The sequence below is a fragment of the Aquila chrysaetos genome, chromosome 7 (genome assembly GCF_900496995.4).
Source record: "Aquila chrysaetos chrysaetos chromosome 7, bAquChr1.4, whole genome shotgun sequence".
Lineage (NCBI taxonomy): Eukaryota > Metazoa > Chordata > Aves > Accipitriformes > Accipitridae > Aquila > Aquila chrysaetos.
Genome location: NC_044010.1, coordinates 42,725,250 through 42,749,085, shown reverse-complemented (window position 1 = coordinate 42,749,085; position 23,836 = coordinate 42,725,250). Strand labels below are relative to the sequence as shown.

At 37.4% G+C, this 23,836-nt stretch overlaps 1 protein-coding gene across 4 annotated transcripts in view; it reads left to right on the top strand.

Moving 5' to 3' along the window:
- IL1RAPL1 (interleukin 1 receptor accessory protein like 1) overlaps positions 1–23,836 on the top strand; it is a 753,722-nt gene that overhangs the window by 561,438 nt on the left and 168,448 nt on the right. For all 4 annotated transcript variants that reach the window (XM_030020563.1, XM_030020564.1, XM_030020567.1 and 1 more), the window contains exon 6: positions 21,500–21,574. In XM_030020563.1, coding sequence (XP_029876423.1) covers positions 21,500–21,574 — 75 coding nt within the window. The remainder of the gene's footprint in view (positions 1–21,499; positions 21,575–23,836) is intronic.

Below are 23,836 nucleotides of genomic sequence, written 5' to 3'. Positions count from 1 at the left end.
CTAAGCAGATGAAAGCATCTGTAGCTTTTGTACCAAGTTTGTCATGTGCCCCAAAACCACATATTTGTGCATATGCTGATGATATTTTCCACCACTGTCGTTGCTATAAATTTCAACACTAATATGGAACTTGGATATTGTGTGAAACAGGAAGGATATTCGGATTTTGTCCTCCTTTGTTTGCTGTTCTGTTGCTTACTTGCTTTGACTTACTTTTACATTTATGTTTGGCATTTCTATCCGTTATACCTATGAAAATAAGTTCAAAGTTTTAATACTGGTAAGCAGCACCCTGATAAGCTTTGACATTTCAGTGTTAGAAACAACATTAGTAGTCAGGAAGTTTTTGCTTCCCCCCCCCCAAGAAGAAAAGACAAAACTCTTGAGTGGCAGTTTTGTCTTCTCTGAGGAGCAGAAGAAAGGCAACCTCATATTCAAGATCGTAACCTGGCTACTTAGAAAGAGGCCAATCTGATATTTGTTGTATCTAAAATTTGTTTGGAGAGGATTCATTTGTGCTTAGATTAATTACCTGATGAAGATGGGAGAATCATATCTTCAGCTATTGCTTAACTGGAATTAGTAAACAAACATGTAAGCTTAAGGTGCGTTCTTGTGAACATTGCGCTCAGTAAATTAAACACTATTAAGAAAAAGTTGCAAATATAGACAAACTACAACTGCTTTTAATTCAAATAAATAAAGTTCTGAACAGCTCTACTTCCAGCAGTTCCAGATGAGACCAGATGTTTGGATATTATGAAAAGAAGTTGAATAAATAACTTACGTGATGTAGCTTTGTTCTGACGTTCCTGTACTGCTCACAAACTTGCTCTCACTTATGTAGCTCTATAATACTTGCCATACATATTTATGAATAAGAAGTGCATTGACAGTAATCACTGTTTGTCCTGGGTGTCTAAGCAAGATAAATAATTTCAAAATACTAAGACAGTTTTATAAGTCATGCATGAACTGAGTCCATTTTTTAGAGAAAACAGAGATTATAGATTCTTATGCAGAAGAATATATCCTGTGGAAAAATGTGATTTTTTTTGGAGGTAATAAAGCATTCAGATGTCATTGCCAATTATTTTTATAAGAAGATTGAATACTTTTCCTGATTTTATTTTTACTTTACAGGAAAGTACAGAGGGAAGTAGAAGGCTATTATTAGTTACAATGTGTCTGTCTGTGAATCAATAAATAGTTTAATCATAGAGAAAAGTAGCTAGACACTTACATTATTTCAATGGCAAATAGTCTACAGTTTGGTTCTATTTCAGAAGACATAGATGTCAACAAAATCCCCAGTTCGGTTTTGTTGCTAAATAAGCCTCTTCTTTTGTGTGAAAATTCCCAGGGGACATATGTGGCAATAGCTGGGAAACTTAAAAATATGGCTTTTTAAATATATTTTGCTGTTTGTACTGGGACACAAGATAAAGTATTTTGTATATTAAATATTGGATATATTTAAGTTTTAAGACTACAGCGGTGTTTCACATAGTGATGAATTGTTTTTCCAAAGGAAAATAACGTATATAGGTTTTCATCAAACCAGAAGTTTGAAAGCATACAGGATTTCATAGCAAGGCAGGTGGTGTTCAATATGCTTGTTACATGTCTGGAAAGGATAAGGAGGAGCTGAAACAGATGAAACATTTTCCGTAAAACAATGACACAGGTCACCATGTTGACCGGTTAATGACAGGTTATGCAAAGTAATAGACTTTTAATTCAGTAAGTTGTAGATTCTTTTATTTAATTTGTAAATTCGCTAATTGTATTCTCTTTCTTCTGCTTATTTGTACAGTTAAGATAATTTGTCATTCCAAATACCTGTACTGTGCCTTGGTATACTATGCCTTGTTTAAACACGGCACTCTGTGTTATATTTCACCTGTACATGCAGTCAACAAGAGAGAAACCATCCTTTTTCAGTACGCACCTATATTGCAGCACTTTTTGCTAGCAGCTTGTAATGACATCTTTAAATTATGCATATTAGTTGGCTTTTTATTCATAAATCAAAATGGAAAAAACCCAAGCAATGAAACCATCTCCTAAGAAGTTTGTAGTTTACTATAGAGTAGGGAAAACCTATTAGAAATAACCATTATTTTATCTAGTAGGGATGCTTCATCGATTTGATATCATTTTATCATTATATCTTTCCCCCCTACACACAAATAGATTTTGCATATTAAATGGGTTTGGTAGGTTTATCACGGTTAATTCATGATGCAAACCAGGAACTTTATGCATTGTCATTTTCTGCATGTTTTTCAAACAGGAGCCACCTTAGTTTCCATTTTCATTCCATTTCCTTCTTGAGGCACACGGTGCTTAAAAAATAATTATTTTCTTAATACTCTACTTTAAGATTTCTCTCAATTTCTATACTATTCCCCTTCCTCTCTCCCCAAATGCTCTTTGACAACCTGCTGGCAGCAAATGTTAAAGTGACTAATGACGTTACATCCTCTACAGCTGTAAGTGCGTTACAATGCAGGCTAGAAAACTGGTTTCTGGCAAAGAATCCCAGCTTCAGGAACCAGGTCACTAATATTCAGTGGGTGGATGAAGGAAGAGAGCGCTGGTGCTTGACTGATGTGATGTGAACTGGACCGAAAGCAGCCTCCCCAGCCTTTCAGGTGAAGGCAAAGGCTCTACGCGAGTAGCCTCCAGCAAAACGCGAGTGAATTAGTCAGGAGACAGTGGGGAGAAACTTGAAGATTAACGTGATTTTGAAAGGGTCGTTAAAAAAGTTCGTAGCGGTTCACATCGCGTTAAAGGAATTATCACGGTCATAGCGTTGCTGTTTCATAAAACCGGCATGCTTTATTCAGCAATATGCCTATAGGTAAAGGTATAAACTGCTTGAGTACAGAAATCAAAACCAGTTTAAAAGTTTAATCTGACGTTTCTGTCAAGATAATATAGTTTAAATTTTCACTGTTAAAATATTCAGAAGCACATGGAATTAGTTCTAAAGTTAAATTACTAAATCATGGTTGATTATAAATATGCTTTCACTGTTAGAGCTTGTGCAGTGACAAGCCTATTTCAGTCAAATGCAAGACATCACATTGTGACCTTTTACCAGACAAACACTTCTAATAATTGTAATTGCCTTGGGCTAGTGAATGCTACTGTTACACTCATTTTCACAATAATTTTACATGTATTTGAAAAGATGTGTCATACAACTTTGATGCCCAACTTACAATAGTTCGGTATGATTACAGCTAATTAAATCAGATGGGAAAACTGTGCTTATTCATGTTGATTGCTTGAATGAGAAGATCCAGAAATTTGTAGATAAGACCTATAAAGTATTTCCCGTATTCTCACTGTGAGCCCGAACTGGTAACTTTTCTTTTCTTTTTTTTTTTTTTTTTTTTTTTTTTTTTTTTTTTTTTTTTTTTTTTTTTTTTTTTTAAGTTTTGCACCCAGAATTGTTCGCAGGTTTTGGAAATGTGGATCTCTTGATGATTCTTTGTCACTCCAAATTTCAATTAAGCATTTAGTTTTCATTTATCATGTAAGGTTTTTTTTTTCAAAATGCCTAAGCCAATGATGCCTAGCAGGAAATAAATAATGCGGCTAACTTCAGGCAATCACTTCTGATGTCACTGAGGTGGTTTTAAGACTTTTCTCCTCCTCCATCCATCCCCTCAACTGTAGTCCCTGCAGTATAGCTGGGAAAATAAGTTTTGAGTGTATACCTATAAGTCTTAACATTTATTTCCCTTTTTGTTTTGTTCTGGGATCTTGAACTTCCATTCCTAGTGAAACAACCAACTTAAGAGGAGCTCCATGCTGATGAGTTAGTTTGCTCAGTGGACCTCTTACCTACAAATAATACAGAGGAAGACCAGACCACTGGGTTTGCACCAGGTGACACGTTGTGAGAATGGTCTCAGACTGGACCAACTGGCCTAGAGGCAGAGCTTGCTCCCTCTAAATCAGTAGGGAAGTTGAACCAACTGCTCGTGATTTTAGGACAAGGTCCCCTAGGTCTGTCTGAAGAGTCACAGGTGGGACTGTGGGTCCTGCATCCAGATCCACTTCGGGAAATGGTTTCTGTGGCAATGATTTCTGTCGAGGAGTTCAATATGGACTGCTATGAATATTTATAAGGTTGAATATAAAATACAGACAAAAGTGCTGAGCAGCAGGAAAATCTTTAAGAAAAATGAATATATTTAAGTAGTTACCTTATGGCAGAGTAGTTTAATACTTCTATCAGCAGATAACTCTCAGCAGATAGAAGGATGATGGGGATTTTGCACATTTTAATTTTCATTTCTCAAAACCAACTGTTCTTTCTGCTAATAGACAGAGGCTATTACACAGTCTATTTTATTTCCTTGAATCTCTTACTTTCATTAGAGGTCAGTAGGATTTGCTACTAGTTGTTCCAACTTTTAGCCATCCTTGGATTACAGAAATGTCTATTATTTATCTTACAATTAGCACACAGACATCTGTCTATCTTTTCTGTGTTCAACTCCTGTCTTTTTTCCATTTGTCTATTTCCAAAACCCCAGAAAAATGCATATTATAGCTACTTAAATATCTGGGGAGGATGGGGAATGGAGAAGCTAAGATATATCTGCAGACTGTGAAGACAACAGTTTATACAGAAGAGTACAAAAGTGGAAATGCCTATTAATGAGGTAAATGCATTTTAGTAAGTGCATTTTAAGGTGCATTTACAATAATAAAAATGCTAACATGTGTGCAAATGATCTCAGAGTATCTGATTTTTCTTAACTTCGAAGTACCTTTTTCTGATGTTGATTCATAAAATTAATAAAGTCTATTGTATGAAGTAATTCTTGAGATTAAAAACATATTTTAGATGTTCCTAAGTCTGCTGCCAATGCTCAGCTATTAATAACTTGGCTATCACTTACAAGCAGCTTTTAGTAAGTCTGTTTTTTCAAAAAATGACAACACTTGGCAGAGAAATTGGCCCTTGTAAAATTTGTAAAAAGTTGAAGTAAATTTGTAAAAAGTTTAGCAGTCAAAAACCTGTTTTAAGAAAGTTTGAGACAGTCTCATTCTCGTGTGAGTTCTTGCGTCAGAACTCCAGTGCGAGGGTGTTCTGTCATGGGCAAGGCAGAGGTGGATGGGAACAAAACAGCCTCCCTTCTTCATCCAAAACATCTTTATTCTAGAAAATACAGCAACGTGATTAGGAAGATAAAAATTTGCTAATACAACAAAGATTATTTCTTTAAGGTCCCTTGTCCATGAGTTGGTTATTTTACCCTGCTTTGAGCAGGGGATTTGGACTAGGTGACTTCCAGGTTGAGGTCCTTTCCAACCTCGACCATTCTATGATTCTGATATTTCACACAATGATTACACTCTTAGAAAGTCTCTCTGAAATATCCACATATTGATAAGGCATTCTGATTAATATATAAGGCACCAAATACTTGCAAAAATTACAAATCTTTCAGCGTCACTTTCTGTTCAAAAAGATTTATTGCTGCCTGCTTTTACTATCTTTACAATATTTGATTGTTAAATATGTTTTTTGAAATCTGTCCAACATTGCACATGATAATTTTCTAGCATGATTTGCTATATGCTTGTAATTTTTTTTTTTTTTTGCTTTTCTTTGCACTCCATTTTTTGTTAGCTGGTGTATATAGTTTGGTTTGGTTTGGTTTGAAGTATGTATTAAAGGTAAATCTCCTCCTTTCTCACCCTTCCCTTTAAAAAAGAAGGAGGGAGCAGCAGAAAAGTTGTGCATACATCAAGGGACACACATTCACTGTGACTTCTTTTGCCTTCCACGTTGCTTCCTAGCATGAGGTTTTCCCCAGGAAAATGGCTATGACATGGCTCCAGGGTTCTTCCACACCACAAATTTTTCCAATTTCTTGCTTATTGATTTCTGGTAGCTTGAATCCACCTTGTACTTTGAAGCTAGTTGTACTTCCAGAACAGAAACACAGAATAATATATCTGGCCTCATACCATTTTCATTATTTGTTTCTTTACTTGCTTTTCTGTTGCTGTCATGAATTAAATATATTCATTTCAAATTTATCAGAAGTGAGTCTGGCTGAACAATGCTTAACTTGTAGCATATTGATGAATATTTTTGAAATACGCATGAAGGGTAAATATATACATATGGAATTGGTTTGGGACCCCACAAACACTTGATAAATTCATTTCTGTCAAAATAAGTAGCAAAGTAATGATAGGGGAGAAAGCTTCAAGTGCTGCAAGAATTTGAAGCTTTGCATTTATACATGAAGCAGATAATTTCAGCAGAAATGTGTGATGTTGTCATGCTTTCTTCCACTCTTCCTTATGCAAAGTGAATTTGGGAGTGATTTGCTTTCCTTTCTCATTCTCTTCCTCTCTGTCGCTAAGTAAGCTTGAAAATGATACATATTCCTAATAGAAAGTACTCTCAAGTTTCCTTTTTCTGGAGTGCTTTTTCACTTTCTTTTGAGCCTCCATTGTGGCGGTGTCTACGTTTGCAATTGTAATTAGTTCACTCGATGACTACTTTAAGTTAGTGCACTACAGCCTATTAGCTTGTCACCACCCTCGTGAGGTACCATTCCTTGGGTGTTCCCCAACGATCAGCTCTAAATGGCTACAATGAGGCTTTAACTGGGTTTGTTAAACAAATCGGAAAGCTGAGCAGAGGGGAAGGAAGCAGAGAGGAACACCGTAAGCATGGCGTTTCTCAAACTGCTAAAAAAAGAATAATAGTAATTACCTTTTTCTTTTTTAGTTGATTTGAAAAATAGTGTCATTATGTAGTTTTGGCACTGATCTGATACTTTCAGTGTTTCTTCCCAGGGTTATATATTATGAATCAGTCATGAGAAGGGCCTGTGATAGCTTTTGAAGTCCAACTGAAACCCACTTGTAATAGTAAAAACTATGCCATCATAGCTGAATGGTAGTACGAGACAATACAGGAGAAAATTTCCATACGTGCCACCAACAAGTGTTACAGGTAGATTAAACTTCTGAGGGAGACAATAATATCTGGATCATCTGTGGGAGAGGTTACATGGAAGAAAACAACAAATATTCTGACTATATGTAACTGAGATATAACTGAGTCAGAAAGAAAATATTAGAACAGTCTTTATGCTTTTGACACGTATTCTGACCCTTTATACCCGATACAGAGTGCCTAGTTTTCCTAAATACCTAGTGCCTGTGGGGTACAGTGGGAATGTGATATCCAGAGACTTTGAAAATGCACCTAGCTGTCTGTCTGCATATTTTAGTAATCAAAATACACACCTTTAAAATGCTTGTTTCTCGTCCCTCACCCTTGTTAATATGTGGAATTTACTAATATAATTGCTATGAATTTAAAACATCCATAAGGTCATGCCTAAATTAGTGCATACCTGTTTTTATTTAAAGTATAAGAAAAAGCGGGGAGGCTAGTCTTTTGGGGTTTGTTGGCTGCATTGCTTCTTTCTGAGATTATTTTACTTTGTCTTGGAATGTAATGTAGGAGCAGAAAGTATCATCTGTTGTTCATTTGACTCAGAAGACCCTCATGTCTTCCTCTGATAGAGCAGCTTGCTGTCCTGTCTGGGGAGGCATCGTGTCCTGATGTTTACTGCCTACATATTAATAGCAACATAGAGCCTGTGTGATTACTGAGAATTTAAGAGTATTAAACAGAGGTCCCAGTCTTTTGGGCAGACCGACCGCTCCTAGCCAATGCACTACATAGCAAATATATGGCTACTGCTGCTGGATAATAACTTTTATTTGCCTTCTTTCTCTGCTTAAAGGAGCCGGAGCCGTGTAATGTAATAGGTACTTCCCACAGCTGTTTGTGGGATGAAAATTTGTTCCTTACTATCAAAACTGAACACAGAAGCCACAAGGATGAAATATTTCCAAGCAACAATCTTCCAATCTATATAAGAATGAGGATTTTCTCAAGATAACAAACTTTTCCTATTCTGTCTCTAATTTTATTTGGCATCTGTAAAAGCTGCAATATTTCTGATTCAATCTTTTTCTTTCTCTATTTCCCAGTAAAAACAACTTCAATTGTTATGAGGTTGCTATAGCTCTACATTTTTAGGTTCCAAATAGGTTTGGTTTTATTATCTTGTGGCTGAAGTGACAACTGTTTATTTCATTTCTCCAGCATGGCAGGTTATGCACTTCTTTGAACATGCAAGGGAAGTCAGCCATATAAACCAGAAGCAAAGAGTATTTCTATGCAAAATGAGTTACGCTGATGCTTGCTACAAAGACTCCATTACAGATTTCTTATCCATTGGGAAAGAGCCTAATTTGCTGGAAAATTGAGTTTTCAGCCAAAGAAAGCTTTTCAGACAAGTCACTTGCTTTCCAGGGATTTAGATTCCTGCTCCTAGATTTACACAAGGATTATGGTACCAAGTGGGATTTTCAAAAGCATAGGAATTAAACAAATGGGATCCATATCATGTCATGAGTTTTTGAGAACTGGCATGATATTTAGGCTCCTAAGTACCTATACCATTTTTGAAAACCGGATTAAAGCTCTTAAATCACTAATGATATGTTATAGTGAAGTATTGTGCAGTTGCACTTAGCTCAGATGCTGGAAGCAGCACAGATTTGTTAGCAGGGCACTCTTCCCTTGCTCACCAGCACAGATCATTAAACTCCTGAACCAGAACATTTTAGCCCAGGCACAATAGTGTCTTAATATGTTCTTTCTAATGAGGCTCATACAGCTCTGTATGACACTGAATAGTGCCTTGTAGACAAACTGCAAGACAGATTAGGAAATGCTAACACAGCTAGCTAGTCCCTCAGTTGAAATTTGAGTTTGTAGTATTTCTGATCTTTTAGCTTTGGCCTTGATTCAAACCAAAGTATTGTGAAATAGAATGTGTTTGTACCACAAGAACCAAGAAGCAGAAACCTAGGCAGACAAAGAGTAATATTAAGGAGACCTTACTCTAAATGTTGTATCCAAAATGAACACTTCTATTTTAACCCCAGAACCCCCAAAACAACATGTTGTGGTGTTTTTAAGATATTTCTGTCAAGGAAGGTAGACATTTCTACTGAAAATTCCAGAATTAGAAAATTCCTGAATAACCCTTACTTTTCTGTGTAAACAATCTGTACATGCCATTACAAATTCCTCCTTACGTTCAGAAGAAATGGCAAGCTTGGGGAAAAATAAGGGAAGGCCTTCCAATTCCACTTCCTCTGGCCTAAGATATTTGATTATGGAGAGAACTGAGTAACAGCAATCAAGAGACTTATTGTGAATTTATGATGGTAGAGATTCTGCAAAGAAATAGGAGACAGCATAGATTTCTAGCCAAAGAAAACATGTTTCTGGCCGAAGAAAACAGCCAGATGATCTGATGTGCAGATGCTTTAAGAGGCCATTTATTTCCTTAATTCATAAAATGAACTTTATCCAACCACTGTTTCCTGTTTCTAAAGGAAAGTAAGAGAAGATTTCTTTTAAGAAATGTCAACTAAAGAGATAGAAGTCTGTCATCCTTTCCCAATTACAGTATCTGAAAAAGAAACAACTCAATGTGATCTACATTGTTTGCCAGCAATGATGCTTTTTTTGTTTGTAATTAAAAGAGGGGGGGTTGTGTTGGGCTTTTTTTTAAAACAATATGTAATAGGAGTATTATTTTCAACAAGATTTTCTGCTTTTGGAGCTTGCTTTACAGACATTTTAATATACAAGTATATACTTATTTTTTACAACTAGGGTGTTTTTTTAATGCACCGAGCATTAAATTATGGTTGTGTAACCACCAGCTCTGGTAACATTTCTGCAGACCAAATGTTTATGATGTCTAATCTCTGTTTGTTGCCAAGTAACCGTATGATATGTGCTAATATAACATCTGCCATACTGGGTTTGTATAGCGAGCTTTATTTAAAGCTCGGTACATCAAATGGTCAATAAGCACTAGATATTATTGTTCTCAGGCATGTTCCCCTCCCTCCCCTTACATGGACTCCGTAACTTTTTTGGTTTTAATGTCCTATGGCAGACCTTGATTTCCTACCATGTTACAAAACAGAAAAGCTATGCAAACTAAAACTTCAGGGCTTAGACTTCAGGCAAGATTTGTACAGAGATAATGCAAACCTGAAGTCCCATGTGCCAGGATGTCTGCTGTTATAATGGGAGGGTCTGTACAGACGCTACAGAACCAGGCAGAACATCTGTATGATAAGCTGTAGAGATGTACAGTGCAATTTGCACAGCATGTCCCCCAACTCCACCCCCATCCCGTCTGCTGCACAGACACTAACTACTCAGGACACCCTGGGAGTTCTCCAGACTTTCTAAACCTGATTGTAAGTGCAAATATTTGCTAAAAATGAAAAAGCAGGTGGAGACCTGCTGGAGATTTTTTGGTCCAGTCCCCTGCTCAGAGCAGGGTCAGCACGGGCAGGTTCCTGAGGGTCATGTCCAGTTGGGTTTTGAATATTTCCAAGGATAGAGACTCTACAACATCTCCAGGCAACCTGTTCCTGTGTGTGACCACCCTCGTAGTGAAGAAGTTTTTTCTTATGTTTAAGTGGAATTTCCTGTGTTTCAGTTAGTGCCATTGCCTCTTGTCCTGTCCCTTAGCACCGCTGAGAAGAGTCTGGCTCTGTTGTCTTTACTTCCCCCATCAAGTTTTTTTACATGTGGACAAGATCCCACTGAGCCTTCTTTTCTCCAGGCTGAGCAGTCCCAGCTCTCTCAGCCTCTCCTTGTACGAAATGCTCCAACCCCTTAATCATCATTGTGGCCCTTCACTGTCCTTATCCCAGTATGTCTACACCTCTCTTGTACTGGAGAACCCAGCACTGGACCCAGCAGTCCGGATGTGTCTCATCACAGCTAAGGGGTAGGATCACCTACTTCAACCTGCTGGCCGTGCTTTGCCTAATGTGTCCCAGGGTGCTGTTGGCTTTCCTTGCTGCAGGAGCACATTGCTGGCTCATGTCCAACTTGTTCTCTACGATCCCAAGGTCCTTGTCTGCCAATCTGATTTTCAGCTGGTTGGCTCCCAGCCTGTACTGGAGCCTGAGGTTATTCCTCCCCAGGGACAGGATTTGGCATTTCCCCTTGTTGAACTTCACGAGGCTCCTGTCAGACCATTTCTGCAGCCTGTCGAGGTCCCTCTGAGTGGCAGCACACCCACCTGGTTCATCAACCACTCCTCCCAGTTTTGCGTTCCGTCATCCAGGTCACTAATGAAGAAGTTAAACAGTGTTGGCCCCAGCACCGGTTCTCGGGGTATCACTGCTGGTACAGGCCTCCAGTTGGACTTTGTCCTGCTGGTTGCAACCTTCTGAGGCCAGCAGTTCAGCCAGTTTTCAACCCATCTCACTGTCCATGTACTTAGTCCATACTTCATCCGTTTGTTAGTGAGGATGTTATGCGAGACAGTGTCGAAAGCCTTGCTAAAGTCAAGATAAACAGCATCAACTGCTGTCCTCAGGTCCACTGAGCCAGTCGTCTCATCACTGAAGGCTATCAGGTTGGTTAAGCACAATTTCCCCTTTGTAAATCCATGCTGACTAATCCCAATCATCATCTTGTCCTTCATGTGTTTGGAAATGGTTTCCAGGTCTATTTGTTCTGTCACGTTCCTGGAGGTCAAGGTGAGGCTGGCCAGCCTATGTTCCCAAGATCCTCCTTCTTGCCTTTCTTAAAGATGGGAGTGACCTTTGCTTTCTTACAGTCCAAAATCTCTCAACTTAAAAGCAAAAAAGCCTGCTTGAATGGAGCAGATCAGAAGTAGCTGCCTAAGTGGACAGAAAAGCTAATGTACACTCAAAGAGAAATACAGAAAGCAAAAAAAGCCCTCACAGTGTTCACGAAAGTAGAAATTATGGATTTTTCACACTTACTTTTTGGGCCACAAGAAAGGATAGTACGCCCAGATTTCTAGCAGAGCAAAGACAGATTCAGAAGACTAAATCACTGAAATGACTCGGAGAACAAATGAAAGAGGTGTGCAGGTCTACAACAGAACCGGAACAGAGAGCATGAGAGCAGGTCGCCTTTTAAATCAGATGATTTTGAAATAGAGCAACAGAATTAAAAGGTTGACTACAAATCCTGAAAGAGGAAACTCCATGCAATATGTAAAAAATTTAATTGCAAGGCCTTTAAATGTCAGCTCTTTGGAAGAGTTGAAGTGGTCAGGGTGCATAAGGTCCTATTCCCTTTACAAGGCCTCCTCAGAGGCTGAGAAATCTTATTCTGAAATGTCAGCATTATCAGCAGAAAGATTTAGTTATGAAAAAAAAGCATAGAGTATCTAGAATTTGTCTTCAAAGGTCATGAGCTACAGTATTTCCAAGAACTGTCTGCCCTAACTCTCTAAAAAGGAGAGAATAATAAAAGCAAGGCAGGAACAGATTCACACATATTACTATTCAGTTCCTAAAATTGGTGTCCTACAATAAATGACTTTAAATGAGGGAAAATACACTCCAGTTACTTGGGTTTGAAATCTAAATCTGAGACAGGGTATACAAAATAATAGGCCAATAATGAAAAATAATGATAAATTTCAGAGAAAAATTTTAATGATTGGGAAAGATTGAGAAAGAGAAATAATAGTGAACACTAAGATTCAACTGACAAGCATGAAAGTGAGGCTGAACAAGAAAATGTAGGTATCCCTAATTAATCAGATAATTAAATGAGATTTTCTTCTGTTAAGAATAATAGTCATTGTTAAGACAATGTGTGGCCCCCCCTCCCCCTTTCAATATTTTAACCTAGAGAAAAAAGAAAAGTGAATAGATTGAGGGAACTACATGAGAAGGAAATCTATGATGGTATGCAGAGAATTTTTAATAGTGTGTGTTGCAGAATGCTTGCTTGATGTGAAATGTGTGAGTCTGGCTTTTCTTACTTGTTTGCCTAAACCTCATGATTTATATAACTCTCTGTTTTCCTTCATGAATATGTAATGTATTCAGGTAGCCCAGTTGTTAAGAATACTGCACATGTTTCTATTTGTTTCACAAGCCTTATACAAGATTTATACAACACACCACTTCACTGAAGACTTCTAAACAAAGGCATAACCTAACATGTAGATATAGGAGCAAAAAAATACTCTCATGTGTTCTAACTGCAAATAAATATGTCTACAATTAGTTACAGTAAGGGTCACGGTCCATATAGATCCCTCCAAAAAACATTAGTATGGGCTTCCAGACTTAAGATTGCTAGGAAACAGCCTCCCAGAAATTCTCATTTGTCTTGGAATAGAAACAATACCGGAAAATGCAGCAGATACGGTTTAACTGAAGTGGACTGGATTTGCTTAATCCAGATCTCACACAGTAGTAAAGACAAGGATGTTTTAGGGAAAGCTCCATGTAGATAAAATTGGAGAAAAAGCCAAAGTCAAACCAGGAGCATAGTGCGTGAGTACTAAAACATGCCAACTGTAGCGGTCTTCTCCGTCCTCAGGTTATTTTGTCTGCTAGTTGTTGTCACTAGAAGGGCAGAAGGAAGAGTTAGAGACTGCACAAAATGCCATTTCCCATTGACATGTTTTATAAGAGTGCCCTGTCACATGTGACAAGCAACGGGTGCGGGTGCCCTCCTCCAGAAGTAGAAAAATAGTTACACAAAGCGTCCACTTAGGGCCCTCTGGCGGGACGAGAGATGGCTCTTTTGACCTAGAGGACTCGTATGAGCCAGTACTATAAACATGGCAAAACAGACAAAATTCCTGCTGAATGAAATGCTGGTGAGCTTCACCATTAAACTGAAACCTCAGAGAATCTCCCGGTGGAAGTTCTCCTGGATGCATGGTTTCATTCTATTGCTAACAAGAGCTTTTATTTTGATTAAACACACAGATAATATATCACATGCTCGTTTATAGCAACAACAGCAGCAACCAACTTGTTCACTATTTCTCAGGGTTTTTTTCGGATGATCTGATGTCTCTTAGATGGAAGTGGAGGGACAAATTTAATAGCCCATACAGACAGATCAAGCTTTAGCATGCCATCCTTTTCATATACCTACATAGAAAATCTCATTTCCATTATCTTGCTCTAGGGATTAGTTTTGTACAGAAACCACGGTGTAATGCAGAGGAACTTCATGCAAGAGAGAGAAAAATATATTTTGGATACTTTAGATCCTTTAATATTTTTATATGCCTTTTTGTATTTTGGGTCTCTTCTTTTTTTGTGGGGGAGGGGGAATCCTGTCCCTATAATAGAAAGTCTTTTAGGATCAAAGCCTTGCTTTATTCCTTCCTTTCCTCTTTGTAAGATCGAAATATAAATTCTAAATCTGCCACGCAAAGAGACCAATACTGTCAAGATGTTAGGCTGATATTTCACTCAGCAGTTTTAACTACCTATAATCTTTAGTTCTTTTGTATTGCAAGACTGCATTAACATTTGTGATGACAGCATTTTGATTATTTGTACTTTTTCCTTGGAGACCACTGGGAAATGTCACTGTGTGTTCCAGAAAACTAACAGAAAAAAAAAAGAGTGATACATAGATCTTCTCTGAAATCATAGGGGTAGCACAAGTATCACATCAGATTCAATTAGAGATGAGCAGATAATGAAAACGCCAACATCTGGCTGCATTTGCTCTTCTCCTCCAGTATTCAACCTGTTGTTAATCACAGGGGACTCACAAGCTCAAAACATTTTAAAAGACTTCTTGGAAATATTCTTTCCATCTTCTAAGATTTCATTTTACCAATGCCTCTTCTTTTCTCAATATGCATCATTGAAACTTTTGGATAATAATGGCCTCTTTATTAGTTACCATTTTATCTGCTTCTGCACTTTCTCGCAGGAAGTGCTAATATTCTGTTTAATGCATTGCATAGTTCTTTTAGGAAAATTTCCTTACGTAAAAAAATTGAGGATTGTAACTTCAGTTTGGGAAAAACATCAGAAGAAAGGTTTAGGTATGAGAAATAAAGACCGTTTTCATTTGTATGCTCAAAGCAATAGGGTTGGGGTTTTTTTTAATATGTGGTAAGGATAAGACAATGAGAAAGACATAAACTGAAAGAAGAGGCAGACTTTTTGTCTCTCAATGCAAGATTCATGGGAACATTTCAGAAGATAAAAGCTGATCTTCAATCAGTCATGGTGATAACTAAGTCACATTAGGCAGCTCATTTACGGTCATATGCCTATGGCTTCACACACGTATCTTTAGTATCCTTATACGTATCTGCCCTCAGTTTGAACTGCTTGATTCAGGGTATAACCAGGCTTGTTCACACAGTGAGGCAGAATATTCTTACAGGGCTGCTGTGCAATTCATAGCATACGTGATTTTAAATGATGCCCTTGCGAATGGAAACTAACCTGATTGTAACTGAGAAATGAGATTTAAGGTTGTTAGAAGTCTCAAGCAGGTATAAAGGATTCTCTTTTTATGGAAGACCTTGCCATGTATTTATTTTTTAAAAGGCAATGGTTTCTCTAGTGATATATCTGAATACATAGGGCTATACTTAGGAGAAATAAAGAAAAAACCCAACATCCTTGCATTGCATTACTTAAATTTTGCTCTGCTCATGACTGCTCTGAGGAACCTCAGAGTTCTCAATATTAATATTCATCTGGACAGTGACTGTGTATATTAGTGTTTCAAGACTGCAGGTTCAGGCTGCACATAATTAATTTTATTGCAGCCTACTGTAGACTACTGCTACTGCATTATTTCTTTTACAGACATCACTGTTGAAAAAAAAAATAAAAAAATAAAGCCAACCCAAAAGCATACATCAGTATTTTCCAAGGTACTGCAGTTATCAACTGAAATACTATAGTTTTTCCTCCTATTTTTGTAATTACCTGTGATTCCTAAATACTGCCATCTACGGCAGCTTTTCATAAATGATGGCTTTCCAATGGCAGTGCTTTATTTCAAGACCCCTCTCATGAAGTGGACACTTAGCAATCTAAGTGCCTGAAGGTTCAACTTTATAGTCAATCAGACCTAATATCCCTCCTCTGACAGAGGTGCCTTGTCCCTGAGGTCATTTGCCTGTGCCAAAAATAGCAGAATGAAGAAAGGACAAAAAGAAACCCAGGCTCAGAAAATCATCAGGAAAATAGATTGTAATGAGGAATTCTCTTAGTTTCTAGAGGCAAGCTAAGAGATGAGGAATCTTTCTGAACTGCAGAATGAATTCAAAGAAATGGTGTGAACTTCAAGAAAAGAACTCCATCCCTCTGGTTTCCTTTGATTTCAAAGTATAGGAATATTTTGCTTAGCATAGTAATGAATTCTTTCCCCCATTCAATCCTGTGCTATAGTTGCAATATCTTCCAGGGATGTCAGTCAGTTTTTCTAAAAATGGTCTGAGTTCATAAACATAAGAGGTTTAATCTCATTGTATTATCTCAAATCTCAGAAAGATCAGAAGGGTTTTCATCCTTGGAAAGTAAGTTTTAGTTCAATAAAAAAGCTGAACAAGAACTGTTCTAAAGTATAGATAACTCGGACTGGCCAGGTAAAGCAGCCATTCCTGTGAATTTTTGTCCTTGTGGGAAGTGTCCAGCCAATAAACTGGCTTTCTGAGTTGCAGACAACTCCACACAGCCCTGTGCGCCTCTAAAAAATGAAAATGATTTGTAATCATTACAATCTGCAACCACGAATCTGAGAGCACTTTGTAAAACAGACATAACCATAGATCTTTGCTATTATTATTTTTCTATTATAAAGCTTGTGGGTTTTGAGGCAGTTCCTTCTTTGATGTCCAGATTTTGATGTACCGTTTGGATTAAGCTTTTCTTCATTAGCTGTGTTAAATTCTAACAGGTGGCTGGTCTCTTCAAATAACAGAATTTTGCATCGAGCAAATGTATCATGTGACCATAAACATCTAAAGCTAAAGCGGCAGATTAGAAGGAGGAGTATGGAAGTAGGTGGCTGATGTAAAAATATTATCTTCTGGCTAGTTTCCAGTTGGGTGACTGATTGTGGTGGCTCTCAGTTTCATTACCGCAAGACAAATTGTTCAATATGTTTTAAATGTACAGCCAATCTGATAGACATGGAATGTGAATTTAGGCACTTCCTCTTTGAGCGGGATCAATATGTCTGCAGCTATTCAGCTATACCATTCGGTATCTCTGAAGTCAAATATTTTTAATACAGCTTCAGAATCGGTTACTTCACTTAGGATTTTTTTTTTTTAAACTTTAGTTTCTTTCAAATGAAAAACAAGTTTGACACATATTTGTTTTCAAACCATTCATCAGTGATGGTTCAGAAATCAAATACAAGATGGGCTGTAAACTTGATATATGATCGAACAGCTTTTTGTTGAAAGAATCTGACCTGTCAAACCCCATTTTTTTGAGAGGAATATACCAGTTTTGGTTAACTTTGTCCAGGATAAGGTTTTCGACTCTTAAGTGGGAAAGAAAAAAAAAAAAAAAAAGAAAAAAAAGGCAGTGATAGAGAAAGAAAGAAAGGAAGAGAAAGAAAAAGGTGGGGGGGTGGAAGGGGAAGAGAGGGAGGGAGAAGTGCACCCATGCATCGGTAGATAATAATATCCAGGAACTAAGATTCTTGCCAAGAGACTTGAGAACTCCCTCATGCAAGAATAGGAATCTGAACACTCTGTTCCTCCTGTATGACAACCATGTTGATAACTACTACCTGGTGGGAAGAGGACCATCTCTTTTTTTTTTTTTTAACACAATCAAAAGAGTTCTGGTTCTTTGCGTACAGTACAGAACAGGAAGTGCTTTGAAATCATGGATATTTTTGTAGGACATGAAAATTATTGCCTTCCTCCATCTATTCACTTAAAAAAAAAAGTATTTAACCTGTTCAAAAGACCAGCTGTAGTTGTGACTTTTGTAATTTTTGTCTGATTCTTGCTATTTAGTAAAAGTTTAGGAAGAAAGGATTAAATTCTGGTTTTGCTGTTCAATTTAGTAGATAACTGTGCCTCAATATATCCATCTGAAAATTGTATTAATTTTGAATAACCTGTTGCATGGTGGGTTGACCCAGTTAAGAAGCCACACCCCATGGTTTGAAAGATATGAAACAGCTTATAGCAGATTTCATAGGTCTACTTCAGAGTTTCTAAACTAAACGAGGATTGCAGAAACTCTGCTGTCCATTAAAGTTGCTATCTGTGGAGAGTGTAAACTTGAAAGGGAGAGAGGCAGCTGGAGAAATACCCACCTCTGCCTCGGTCCACCTGGATTAATTGCCAGGAAAACATTCATACATTTGTAGGCTAAAAAATAGATAAAATAACAGACACTAAAGGTGTTGATTGACTGAGGGCACATTTCAAATCACCTTCGAAAATCTGATATTTTAAGTATACGAAGTTATTCAAATTATTTTCCTTGCCTATATTACTCCCAGTCACAGTATTTCCCTATAGCCTAAAACTCTGGAATGCAGAACACCCAGGGAAGCTTTCGCTTTTCCAGATGGGTGAAGGAATTGGCCCCGGGAGATGTGATTGGTTGTAGTATAGACATACCCACAACAGCATTAGGTTGGTAGGCATCAATAGGAAATGCAACACTGAAATACTGATATTTGCCTCAATATAGAGAGCTTAGAGGTGCACTGTCTTATTAAGCATGAATTCTTCCCGGCCACAAATATTGGTAACTATCACTTTAAAATAACTATACAACACAATTAACCTCTGGTGTATCTTTGTTTTAATGTTGATTAGGGTTTTTATGTACTCCTGGATGATGGGACAGAGTGCACTCTCAGCAAAATGGGTGGAATGGGTGACAAAGTGGAGGCCAGGGCTTCTGTTTAGGGAGACCTTGATAAGTTGGAGAAACTCATGGAGTCCAACAAAGGCAAATGCAACGTCTTGCTCAAGGAGTGGAATAACCCCACGCAGCAGTGCAGAACCAGGGACTGACTGAAAAGGAAAAAGCTTTGCAGGAAAGATCCTGGTAGCCCAGGTGGACAATAAGTTGAGCATGAGTTGGCAAAGGCCAGCTGCACAGCTCTTGGCAAGAATTTAGCTAGCAAGTCCAGGAGCGTGATCCTTCGCATCTCTGTAGTATCGGTGAGGGCACATCTGGAATGCTGTGACAAATTTTGGGCTCCCCGGCGTACAAAAAGACATGGATGTACTGGATTGAGTCTAGTGCATGCCACAAGGTGGTTGGGGGCTGGAACACCTGAAGCGGTAAAATCTCCATCAACAGAGATGTTCGAAACATGACTGGGTGAGGTCCTGACAACCTGTTCTATTGGACCTGCTTTGAACAGGAGGTTGGACCATTTGATGTCCAGAGGGTTTTTCCAGTCTACATGTTCCTGTGATTCTGATACATCAGTTATGTGTCTAATTTATTATTTTCAGTAACATTTTCTCTGTTAAATTATCTATTGAACCTCACAAGATGTGGGAAAATTAAATTGGGCACAAATTTTATGATAACTTCATACTGTTGTTGAAGGATGATTTATCTGCATATATTAACATCCTGTGCCTATTCATTTAAAAGTAGGAAGCCTCTTAGAGACCTGAAGTACAGGACCACAAAAGTAATGTCAATCTTTGCTTAAACTGAGAAAAATACTGTTTTCTAATCTACTTATTTGTTGCATTCAGATTAACTCTACCAGTTACTATATCTTTACTTACAATGAGAGAACTTTGTTTGCTCAAAGAGTTTCAAAACAGATTTAGAACAACAGTGACTCAGAAGACATTATCTGATGAATGGTAATTTTGTTGAGAATGACAGAACTGCAAAACTAAATTTAAATTCATAGTGGATGATGTTTAAAAAATGTCAATGTGCTGATAAATTATGAGCCTTTACAGAGAAGTTAAGAAATGGGAATGACTAATTTTGCAGTTTAAGGGAAAATATATTTCAAATCCTTTTCCCTTCCACCCACTTTAGCCCCCAAGAAAAAAAAAAAAAAAAAGAAAAAAAAAAGAGAGACAAAGAGAGCTAAAAGCATTCAAATCGGTGTAAAGAAAAGTAACAACCCAGAGATGTTGCCAAAAAGTCTGTCACAGCTGTGGCTCTCTCCAAAATCTGTAGTGCAGAATGATTTCCTGTAGAGAGTAGAAGCTGTTGTTGGAAGAATGAACTGAAAGGGGGTATGTGAACCAAATCCAGTTCTTTTCCCATCCCCGAAGAGATATTCTGATTCAGTCCTAGATCTGATGGGTCAACATCCCAGACACCAACTGGGTGGGTTTACGCTCTGGTCAGATAAAGGAAAACCTCTGTAAAGCAGAAATGTATGAGTTGATAATGAATCCATTCTATAATTGCTGCACAGTTCAAATTAATACTGTAGATTTTAAAGGGCATTGATAATTTAATCAAAGAGCAGGGGAAACATAGTAAAGAGAATGCAACTAAAGCTCTCCTGCAATTCACCTGACAGGAGATGAGTGTGTTTAGTAGATTAAACCCATACGCATGTGGATGTGTGTGTGTCAGTAAGAAAGGGAACAGTGATTTTGACAAGTTGGAGGGAACAAATATTATAGAGTTATATCAAAATGTCAAATGCACTTTAAATCTCTGACAGCCCATAATCTCTGTTAAAGACTGAAAGTTGAAAAGCAAAATATCAAAATGTTCCTAGTGACTACAAAAGTTGGAGCTTTCCCATGAACATTTACTACCAATTTTAAAGAAAAAAATAAATGAATGTTCTTTTTTTTCATATAACATGCACTCATCTGTCAGATCAGTAAAGAGTACACTTGCTAACAACAGCAAAAGTAGTAATAATCAATGTCACTGCTATGAATTAAGTATACAGATGATGAATCTAGTAGAATAGCAGCACTATTTAGCTGCATGGATTGAACACGCTTCAACAACCTTCAGAAGGTTTTTGACCACTACCAAACTCTTCCTATTCCACAGTTTGCATAAGTCTACTAATATTATTTCAGGGTAGATCAAAAGGGAGGAGGGAAGTCATCCTATTAGGAATCTTGACATTATTTCACTGTACCCATCCATTGGATTTTGAGAACTGAGCCTTTTTCTAGTACTCCACTTTCAAAATTTCCACTGATGGTAATATATTTTTAAATAAAATTTTCATCAACTCTTCAAAATTGTTTTACAGTAACTTAGTTTATGTTATTTCTCTGTTAATGACTATATTTAATAGAAAGGTAATTGAGTATTATAACAAAGTATGAAATGCTGGATAATATTTATGAAAATACAAAATTTTAACATGTCAGTTCATGGTTTTTGTAAGGGTTTAAAGAGATGACTTAACACAAGTGCCTTCAATACCTTGGCATGTGAAAGATTCTAAATTTGGTGCTATATTTACTCTCTAAAAAAAAACATTTACAGCAAGTGAAGGTGTGAACTTTATTTAAACAAAAGAAAAAAACGAAGCATTCCTGAAACAATAGGCATAAAATCAAGTCTTATTCTACCCAATAATAATCAGAAAACTATATATGTGAATTTCTTTCTTTTCTAGCACCACTAACAGATAAACCACCAAAGCTTTTACACCCCTTGGAGAGTAAGCTAACAATTCAGGAGACCCAGTTAGGTAAGTAGCAAACACATAATTTCTATTCAAATTGTATGAAGGTATTAGATGTGTCAATGTATGATGGTCATGTGATGGTATGTTGGCATTAATAATTTCATTGAAAAGGCATTAAACATACTTTGTTTCCATGCTGAGACGTATCATACACCATCTAGAAGACTGTTGTTCACAGAAAAAATTGGTAGTAATTAACACTGAATACTAAGCTCTTGAATATTAATGATACTGGTTTTCACCTTTGCTGAAAGTCTGTAGTTATAAGTGTACGTCTAAACTTCCTCTTTTCTGTATATTTATATATATTTACTGTGGGATTCAGTAGGATTTTGTGGTTTAAATTCTGCTTGCGAGACTACTTTGGCGATTACTTACGAAATTGCAAAGATGTTCTGTAATTATAAATGTTGTGCTGGTCTAAAAACATCCAGCAAACAGTGAGAAGTTAACATAATAGCTTCTGATTATTCTGAATGTATGAATATATATGTAAAGATTAATGGAGAGAAACTGATGCATGAAGAAACCATTTTGTTTCACTTTTTCTAGCCTAGTGGATAGTGGGTATGTTTTGTCACTGGTCTCCTACCACTGTGCAGGTAATTAAGGCTCCAAAGCTAAGTGCATGAGTTACTACGGTTTGCAGGATATAACAATCCATCTCCTTTGTGGATTGACACAGAGGGCAACTTGTAAGAAACAAACAGTCCTCAGTAGGTTACACTGGAATTATGCTTTTGTGTCAGAACAGTAACCTATTGATAGATCTTCTAGCATGTTAGCTACAGGGAAAAAATGGAAACAAATCTGGTGGTTGTCTAAATCTCATAGAAAAAAAAAAAAAGAAATAAAGCAAGCAAAACTCAGTACATTCTGCAGCACAACACCAGAAAAAGCAGAAGGCTTGCAAATTAATTCTGACAGTCATTGGCAGAACATTTTATGGTGGTTGCCAGCTTATGGCTAATAGTGGCCAGAGAATAATTAATCTTTGTTTTGATATTCATAAAATATTACTTAAAATGTTTCATGCTATTCAGGTAATATTCTGACATGGTGATATACATGTTTTCGGAAACAATTGTATAGAAAGGGGGAGATGTAACATATTTCCTTCTAGAGCTAATTTCTGTTGTTTGGAAGGTATTGTTTCTGATATACCAACTCAGAAAACTTTTCCTTTATGACAATCCTAGATGATTTTACCTTTTCATTTGAACACAAGCCTAAGGAAGAGAAAGCAAAGTGACTCCACACATTTTTTTCCTAACTAGTGTTACTTACTGAGATATTTTTGATGGGGAAAAAAAAAAAAGGCAGAACCTTTTGGGGCTTTGATGTTGTCTTGCTAAATATACTGCATAGGTGAGACTATTTCAATAAGACTGTAATTATTAATGGCTAGCTAGAGGCTTTTTATCTATGATTTTTAGAATTAATTATATCTTCGATTTCTCATAGTTCTGAGAAACAGATTAAATAATTTGAGAAGTGCTGGGCTTGGAAAAGACACTTTTCAGAAAACTAAATACCTATTGATGAATATGAAGGAGTTAATTTGAAAATGTCACTTTCAGACACAGATGGGAAAGTCTGACCGCAAATGAATGTGAAGCTACAATACTTAGCCTTATATCAAGAAGTTACAAGAATATATTAATTTGTTCTTCAAAAGCCTGTGAAAAAGCCTGTGAGAACTGGAGCAAGTGCAAAAACACGATAGTTCCCTGACACGAAAATTATGTTGTTCCACTCTTAGTTTTAATGTCTTGGTCCTGCTGGATAATGTTTGAAAGGTCTATGTTTCACTTTCACTGAGGAAAGCTAGCGTTCTTTTCAGGGGGCCAGTTCATACCCTTCAAAAAATACAAAATATTTTAATGTTGGAATAATTCACTTGGTCAAACCTTAGAGAGCCACCTAAGCCACCCACCTGAGGCTTGGGGTGACCACATGTTGCAGACTGGTCTAGACACTGCCAGAAAACCTGTTAGTCCTCCAGAATGTGTTTGGGGTGGTGGTTTTGTCCCTTATTTGGAAAATAAACCTGTTGGTGGAAGAGGAAGAAGTGGCATGGGTGGCACAGAAAAGGGAGAGCAAGGAACTAGGAGCTTGAGGTAGTCTGGGATTTCGTTAGCAGGTCACCAGATGGTGAGGTGGGGAGCTGGGGCAATCCCCGCTCTCCCCCCACATTTCTGTACTTCTCACCTTGCAGTCCTCCACCTTGAGTTGGAAATGAAGCAGGTTGCAAGTGTCAGGCAG